Raw genomic sequence first — 9285 nt, forward strand, 5'->3', positions numbered from 1 at the left:
ATCCCTCTATGTTGTGTGGTGGAGGGAGGGAGGAAAGGGAGGAAACTGAGACTGACCTTGGAAGGGGTATCACACAACATAGAGGGATCACGCAGGGCGGTGACACAACAGTTTCACGCAAGGGGCAGCAAGGGGGCACAGCACACATATAAACTGAACTCATCGTCACACTTGAAAGGGGTACTGTTAGGGAGGAGCACAGCACAGGTGCACCACGAAAAGAACATTACTAAGAGACCGCAGAGCATCATAAAGGGACACAGCACAAAGATTCTAGTCACGACCATCATTAACTCTTTCACTGTTACGGTTCCTCAAACTGAGAATAATGGACTGGCTTATCTTGGGTATGATTCATGCCATCTACTACTCTCAAAAGGCTGTAGTTGACGTTACACAGGTTTTGAAGGATGCTTTTATGGGTAATAGACAGATTAACAAAATTTCGATATAATTAACAGCAGAAACACTTGAGAACCCAGCTAATCATCTCCGTGGTCTTTGAAAATAGCCGTGGTGAGGGAGCAAAGCATTTCTGCATACGGACTAAAGAGGTACTACATATAAAACAGACAGAGGAGATCGAGAGAGTGAAGTATAATAGTCCCTGTAGTGTAATAGCCAAATCAAATCGCTTAACGTGACATGAAGTAGTAAGCACCCGCACCGTCACTAGCAGTCAGAGAGCGAATCAGAACACAGCACAGGGATACTCACCCTTCTTCTTTCTCAGGCCACTCGGACATCTCAACACGCTCATCAGTGAAAGGAATGTCCCCGTGGAGGAAGATCCAACGGACGAGTTCCCCCAGGCCACGGCCGTTGAAGTAGACCAGCTTGTATTCGGGCATGGCGGTGGTGGTGGTGGTGCTGCCGTGGAGGGAGGAAGATGTAGTGAATTAGATGCGAGTAGCTGTGGTGGTGGTGTGGTGGTTTGGTGCGGTGCCGGTGGCTGAGTGAGGGAAAGATGGCTGCGCTTTGAGGAGGATGAGGAGGAGGGAGAAAGAAGAGGGAGGGGAAGGGGTAGGAGGAGGTGGGGGGGGAGGAGGAGAGAGAGGAAAGAGGAGTGGCAAAAAAGAGGAGGAGGAGGAGGAGGAGGAGGAGAGAAGAGGGAGGAGGAGAGCTGCTGTGCACACAACGATCCCTACCCCCTCCGACACACACACACACACACACACACACACACACACACACACACACACAAAGGAAAACTGCAACAAACCAGAATGCTTACACTCTCCCTTGCATGAAACACACCTACCTGTATCCATCTACCATCCCTATCCTGCCGACTGTTTACACACACACACACACACACACACACACACACACACACACACACACACACACACACACATACACACACACACACACACACACACATGCCTTGGATAGAAAATAAAAAAAAGTTCACACGCGCCTCGCATTAGCATTGTTCAGTAGGTTTCTTAAAACACACAGCTTGATTACACACGCTATCGGATCACACTTCTCGTAGCACATATACAGACACAAACTTAACTTACCGAGCGAGTGCGCGTCTGTGTTTGGTTGTCAGTGGTGTTTGTGTGCGCACGAACCAGTGGCTGCGGGGACACTGAGGGACGGCGGCGGTGGAATGGCTGTTATAGAGCTACTTATCGGTCCAAGGCCACGTGGTGCAGTGAGTTGTGCAGCACATAGAGGGAGGTAGTGATGGTGGTGGCGGCGGTGCACTGTCATGCATGAAAACAGTTTAGAGTTTGAGTGTCAACCAAACATTTGTCATCGTGATTTTTTATCCCCCCTTTTTTTTTTTTTATTATACGTGCGTGTGTGTGTGTGTTACCTGATCTGCACAGCGTCCTTAATATACAGGCCTATAAACATAACTTAAGTAAAGGAAGCTGCAAGAAGCCATCAGGCCTATACGTGGCAGTTCCTGTATAAAACATGCCTACCTATTTCCACCTATCATCCTCATCCATACTTATGTCTCACCTTTTAAAAGCTCCTTATTGACTCGGCACTAGCAACCTGATTTCTGAGTGTACACCAAGCATGCTATTTGAAAACCAGTCTGCATTCCTGAGAACCAGAGGGTATATTCTGAGGTGTCCCTTGTGTGTTAACGTCACTTGTTTTTCCCCGGCAGGAGGCGTTGGCAGCTGGAAGAGGGGCGACTCGTGAACTCCCCACACAAACAGGCAGGAATGTAAGTCTTGCTCCTTGAGAACGCGTTTTTATTCCATTGTTTCCTTATATTCTCGATGAGTTATTTGTTATCATTTATTACCTTCCTTTATAGTCCTCTCTCTCTCTCTCTCTCTCTCTCTCTCTCTCTCCTCTCTCTCTCTCTCTCTCTCTCTCTCTCTCTCTCTCTCTCTCTCTTTCTCCTTTCCATGTGAAAAAAATAAATAAATAAAAGAAGCAAGGAAAGAAAAAGAGGAACGATTCAGAGCTCATCCCAGACTCTCTTACTTAGTTCTTTGATCTCAAGAGCGAATCAAGGGAAAACTTTCAGGCTGTTAACCCCAGACTGGAAAAAAAAAGAAAAGATAAGGAAAGGAAAAAAAAGTTGTTCGGATGGCATTTTTTGTGAAGACTAGTTTATGGTTGGCCTGTCAGTGATGGAGAGAGAGAGAGAGAGAGAGAGAGAGAGAGAGAGAGAGAGAGAGAGAGAGAGAGAGAGAGAGAGAGAGAGAGTCACCATGAATACGCTCTTTCCTCTAGAAGCTTCATGTTCCTTAACTCAGCAAAGATAACACCTACTACTTTACCTGCCATTTCCTTCACTGCAGAGCGATGGTGACGATGAGTGATGAACGATGACGAAGATGACGAATGAATGATGATACATTTTCGAGAGACAGTGAAGCGTGAGGCAATGACATTATTTTTTTCTTTATATAAGGAAGGTTACTGGTCAATAGCTACAAAAAAAAAAAAAGCCCATTGAGGTGCCAGACCGTATACGAAAATGGCCTGAAGAATTAATGAACACTGGAGAAGTGTCCTGAAACATTATGGCATCGGGGACTGGATGGCTGGGAGGGGGAGTGGGTGGGGAGGATGGTAACACTTGCTGGGGGAGCTTGTGGGGAGGGGTGGAGGTGAATGAGTAATGGTGGTATTGACATTGAAGAAACACTTGACGCAGGTGGAGGTCTGGGAGAGTGGTAATGCTGTAACTCCTGGTCATTGGGTTCGAATCCCGGCCGCCACACGCCCAGCAGGCCTTGCTAAGAAAGTCCCCGTCACGTGCTGCGGCGTCACACTCCATAAGCCTTGCGTTACACACACAGGCTTTCGTCACGGCCTGCTGCTGGTGTCATTAATTTACGTTAGGATCTCCAAGATGTTTTTTTTTTTCATTATTTCAATTTCATTTTTCATTATTTCATTTTTTATTTGCATGTATGGTAATGCTGGTGTAAACTTGTGCATTGTTCATGAGTGTCGATACCTCAGTACTACGTGTAAGGGGAACACACACACACACACACACACACACACACACACACACACAAAGAAATAAGGTAAAAAAAAAATATTCGTTTCCCTCCATCATCATTTTCTCTCCACGACTTTCCAGGTAGACCGGAAGTTCTCTCTTCCCTCCTTCATTCTTTCCCTCCATTCCTCAACTCTCTCTCTCTCTCTCTCTCTCTCTCTCTCTCTCTCTCTCTCTCTCTCTCTCTCTCTCTCTCTCTCTCTCTTTATTACACCTTATTATTGACATAGTATGAATATTTACAGTGTGTGTGTGTGTGTGTGTGTGTGTGTGTGTGTGACTCATGTGAACAAGTGTATAGTCTGGTAGTCTGGGAAGAGGGGTAGGAAGAGGAGGAGGAGGAGACGAGGAGGAGGAGAAGGAAGTGATTGTAACCATGACTCTTAAGATTTTACCTCCCTCCTTCCTCTCATTCTCTCTCTCTTACTCTCTCTCCCTCGCTGCTTACCTGTCTACCTTCTCTTCCTCTCTATCTCTCTCCCTCTCTCTCTCTCTGCCTCCCTTTCTTTCTCTTTCTCTATTACATCTTCTTTCTCCTTTCCTCTTATTTGTCTTGCTTCAATCCTGTTCTCTCCCTCATTTCTTCCCTCCCTTCTTACTTGTTCTTTCTCCCTCCTTCCGTTTTCTCCTTCCTCCCTTCTTCCTCCATCCCATAAACAGGAAAAAAGGAAGTAGATGGAAGGAAGATCAAGAGGTAAACTGTATGAAGATTTCCATTTCCTATGTAAGAGTTGGGAGTGTCACCATCATCATCATCATCATGGAAGTTTTCAATTAGGTTACAGTTAAGATAATTTTCATAACTTCACTTTCTATTACTTTCATTAAAACCACTTTTTTTTCGTTAACATTTTCTATATCGATACTTTCACTCTTCTCTCCTTCCTTCTTTCACAGTTCTTTGTTTCCTTCTCTCCTTACCTCAACACCTCCTCCAGTTCTTCTTTTCCCTTTTTTCTTTCATTCCCAGTTAATTTCTTTCCTTCCTTTATTATCATCACCTCACCTGTCTTTTCCTTTTTCCTCTTTTTCCTAATCCTTTTCCTTTATTCCTTACCTCAGCACCTACTCAATTTCTTCTTTCCCTTTTTTCCTACGTTCCCAGCTCCTTTATTTCCTTCTATCTTTATCTTTTCACCTCTTCTAGCTTTTCTTTTTTTCTTTTCCTCTTCCTCCTTCTAATGGTGACGCGGTTCTTGTACATTTTTGCCTATGATGTGACGAGAAGGTTCTATACCCGCCCACAGTTTCAAGGTTAAATTCCTCCGGGGCAAGAATCTACTTCCCTCTCTCTTTCTCTCTCTCTCTCTCTCTCTCTCTCTCTCTCTCTCTCTCTCTGCCACTGTCATTTTCAATCTTGTTGTTGTTGTTGTTGTTGTTGTTGTTGTTGTTGTTGTTGTTGTTGTTGTTGTTGTTGTTGTTGTTTTTATTGTTCTTACTATTACTATTATTACTATTATCCCATTTTTCCTCTTTATTCTTCTTGTTCTTGTTCTTCTTGTTCTTCTTTTCTTCTTTTCTTCTTGTCCTTGTTCTTCTTCTTCTTCATTCTACTTTTCTTATTATTATTACTGTTATCATTTTCATTCTCCTGTTTCCTTCTCCACCCTTTCACCCCCTCTCTCTCTTTCTTTTCTCTTTCTTTCTTCCTTGGGCGTCCACCATTATCATCACAAGTGGCTTTATCAATATGGACTACAGTGCCTCTCCCTTATCAGTGCTGGCTGTGGGAAGGGGGAGGATGCTGGGTAACAATGGGGGTTTGACTTGCAAATGGTGCCACGTTGGGGGAGGAAGCCGAGTTCTGCCTGGTATGGCTTTTGATGATGATGGTAGTGGTGGTGGCGGTGGTGGCGGTGGTGGTGGTAGACAATTCATTCACCTAAGTATAAGTACAAGTATCCTCAGATTTAGAATAGCTCGTTTGATTACACTCTTTAGGGACCGGCACCTGTAGTGGGTCTTTTTTAAGGCAGTTTTTGTTGTCTTACCCCTGAGTCCTCTCGTGCATAAAAACAATAAAAAGAAAAAATTGCCCCTAAATGCTGGGGGATGTGATGTGGTGTGTCATGTCCGTGTAGAAATGTTGAAGGGAGTTATGATCTGTGAATACAATGACCCACACGTAAGAGTGATAATTTAGGTGAGTTTAAGAACATGAGGGCATAAGAAAATAAAGGAGAATGAAAATGATAATAGTAATAATAATAAGAAGAGAAAGAAGAGGAAGAAGAACAAGAACAAGAAGAAAAGAAGAACAAGAAGAACAAGAAGAACAGGAACAAGAAGAATAAGAGGGAAAATGGGATAATAGCAATAATTGTAACAACAACAACAACAACAACAACAACAACAACAACAACAACAACTCCAACAAAAGAACAACAACAAGAAGTACGAAGTCATCAAGCCTGCACGTGGCAGTCCCTGTAGAAAACACGCCCACCTGTTTCCACCTATCATTTCCATCCATCTTCTTTTAAAGTTTCCTATTGGCTCGGCGCTGACAGCCTGATTACTGAGTCTATTCCAATCATCTGTCATTGTAATTAAGAGCCAGTTTCTATTAGTCCCTTTTTAAGATTTAACTTGAAGCTTGAAGCCGTTATTTCTTGTCTTGTCCTGATTTCTGACCCTGATAAATCTAAATGTCTCAGTTAATCATAAAAAAAAGTGAAAATAGAAGGGTAAATGAATAATAAAGTAGATAAAGGAATATGAAATAAAATTAAATGAAATATAGTAAATAACTAAATCAATAATGCAATATCTGATGGTAAAAAAAGTGATAGTTAATGATGAATGAAGAGCTAATGTTCATGATTCCGTATTTTTATATTTTATCTATGTTAACTATTTTCATTTACTTATTTATTTATTTTTATTTCATTATTTCTTTAGTGTGTGTTTGTGGGTACGTGTGTTGCCTTCCTTTCCCACGCTGTGTTGAGGTCAAGCTACATACACCTAGCGAGAGGCCAAGAACACCAGCCACACAGGGTACACGCAGAGTGGCAGTGAGGCGAGGCGCTGCACATACTGTACATATAACACTTAGAAACTGACCCCAGAATTAACTCAAGTTACGTACGTGCCACATTACAACACATTTCATTATGAGGTGTTATATTGGGCCCCTCTCTCTCTCTCTCTCTCTCTCTCTCTCTCTCTCTCTCTCTCTCTCTCTCTCTTTCTCTCTCTCTCTCTCTCTGACATGCCTCCTCTACATTTTGCTCCTTCCCTCTCCCTCCCCCACTCCTCCTCCCGCCCTGCTTAGTGGTCGCTTTGAGTCTCCCATCCGCCTCATGATCTCTGAGAGCCAAGGTTACGCTACAATGTAATCTTATCGATGATACCACAGGTGAACGTTCTCTTTTTCACTTCACTGACTTCTTGTTATTCCTCCTCTTCCTCCCGGCAATAGTGCACCAGACAGATATCATTATCAATATGTACTTGACGCTTCTCAGTTTATACAGCAATGCAGTTAGTTCAACGAAGGCATTTTATTAAAGTGATGGTGTTTTGATTCTGTCTACTGGACAATAATGAGTCTTGTTCAATATCAGTTCTCTTCAGTCGTGTGTGTGTGTGTGTGTGTGTGTGTGTGTGTGTGTGTGTTGGTGATTAATATGCAAATCAGGAGTTAAGGACAAACTCTGAGTGGATTGCAATTAGAAGTGACACATGATGAATAATTCATGAGTAAAGAGGAGGAGGAGGAGGAAGAGGAGGAGGAGGAGGAGGAGGAGGAGGAGGAGGAGGAGGAGAAGAGGAGGTAGTGGTGATAATGCTGGTGTATTACAAATCTGTTTTAGCTAGATTTAATATTTTATATCAGGATCCGTTAAAACTCAAATCTTGTATTTCAATCTCGAAGAAAATGGAAGTAATACAGGTATAGCTAAAATATTTTACCCCTTAAGCCTTATTCGTGGTGGCAAGTTTTTAGTGCCACTGGGAACTGTATAGGCAGCGGCTTGGACACTTGCTGGCGCGCGACCAAAGAAGAAGGAGGAAGGGGTGATGGTGGGTGGATGGAGTGGTGGGAAGGATAAGGGTGGTGGAGGAGGAAGAAGAGAAGGTGGTTGAAGGGAGGGAGGATGGAGATAGGGAGAGTGCTGGAAGGAGGAGAGAGGATCGGAGGTAATATCGGAAATACTAGTTAAAAGTAATAGTAGGTTAGTTTTGAGAATGTTTAACCAGTCACAGGAAAACAACAGCCTTCCTCAGGTTATGGGAAGTGATACACGTCGCTACTGAATATATGGAGCAGGTGTGGGACTGGTTGTACTGCAGCCCACTTTACAGGGAGCACTTCTGCGTACATTCGCCTCCCTAGTTCCCAAAGTTCAAAAGACAATCAGGAACAGTTAAGAAAGCTACCACAGGAATATTGTGTGGAGATGGACGGCCTCACATGAGCGAAATCATATTGTTTTGTAAAACTGCTTGTATGAACTTGTTAGCGAAAGTTTTCTCTACTCGAGCTTCATGTACATGCTCCTTTATTTTTAGTAACTGTTTTTTAATGTAGTGTGGCACCTCAAAGCAGAACACGGCACAGATCGATGACCCACATGGATGGCAAACTGAAGCGTGAAGCGTAAACATTATGGAGAGAGAGAGAGAGAGAGAGAGAGAGAGAGAGAGAGAGAGAGAGAGAGAGAGAGAGAGAGAGAGAGAGAGAGAGAGAGAGAGAGTATACATTCAAGTATTTTAGACACCCTGTCCGAAGACGCCTGAAAAGGAGAAAAATAAAGTGGACGCCGTGATGTCACGCCGAATAGCCTCACATTACTCACTCCGATCGGAACACTGTGTTGTATCAACGTTGCAGTCCACACACTGTCTGCCTGTTGCAACCTTTCAGGACCTTTCAGTGTTCCATCCCTCAGCATTTTCTCTCTCCCCCTATTCGTCTTCTCTCGAGCTTTCTCGATGATTTTTAGGAACTCGTATATGTAGCAGCCTTGTAGGTGAGCACATGAGCATGCTGTGTGTGTGTGAGTACGTATGAGTACATGTGTGAGTTAGCTAGCGGCGTTGTGTTGCTCGTTGTTTAGAGGCTGAGTCCGTTATCTATTTTTTATAGCGCTAATGGGAGGAAAACTGACATAAGCCGATCGGGTGACCTGTGAGGCCCTGGGGTCATGTGTGTGTGTGTGTGTGTGTGTGTGTGTGTGTGTGTGTGTGTGTGTGTGTGTGTTAACTAACCATGGAATAGTTGTTTTACGGTACCGTATCTAATTGTAGTTCTGTGAGTGAGTGAGTGTGTGTGTGTGTGTGTGTGTGTGTGTAAATAATTTAGGTAGCAATTACCATTAGCAGTATTAGTACTCGCACTTCGCACGACTCACAGTTATGTCTTGCAGGCTAGAATAGGTGTAGTTGAATATCGCTTGGCTGAGGTGATGATATGTGAGGCAGGGTTTGAGGCACTCTGTGACACACACACACACACACACACACACACACACAGAGAGAGAGAGAGAGAGAGAGAGAGAGAGAGAGAGAGAGAGAGAGAGAGAGAGAGAGAGAGAGTACAGAGAACGCGGCGCGACAAGACGTGTGAACGAGAGAAAGGGGAGACGAGTTGAACGTGCGACTGGCTGACTGTTGACGATGCGAGTGCCTGGCTGCCCCAGCGCCTGCCTGTGTCGTGACTGTATTGCACGGTGACTTGTATACTGTGTGTGATATGTGGACATATGGAAAGGCGTGCTTTCCTCCCCCTGCTGTGTGTGATTGTTATCCCCACAGAGAGTAACTGGGAGAGTCAGAGCCGAAAG

The 9285-nt window shown here is 43.9% G+C and overlaps 1 protein-coding gene across 1 annotated transcript in view; it reads right to left on the reverse strand.

Moving 5' to 3' along the window:
• LOC135103855 (probable glutathione S-transferase 6) overlaps window positions 1-1677 on the reverse strand; it is a 4314-nt gene extending 2637 nt beyond the window's left edge. Inside the window, exons 1-2 of the mRNA XM_064010748.1 lie at window positions 1527-1677; window positions 718-870 (exon numbers count right to left, since the gene is read on the reverse strand). Of these exons, the coding sequence (XP_063866818.1) occupies window positions 718-760 (43 nt within the window). The 5' untranslated portion in view covers window positions 761-870; window positions 1527-1677. The remainder of the gene's footprint in view (window positions 1-717; window positions 871-1526) is intronic.
• Window positions 1678-9285: the final 7608 nt, after the last annotated feature.

The sequence above is a fragment of the Scylla paramamosain genome, chromosome 9 (genome assembly GCF_035594125.1).
Source record: "Scylla paramamosain isolate STU-SP2022 chromosome 9, ASM3559412v1, whole genome shotgun sequence".
Lineage (NCBI taxonomy): Eukaryota > Metazoa > Arthropoda > Malacostraca > Decapoda > Portunidae > Scylla > Scylla paramamosain.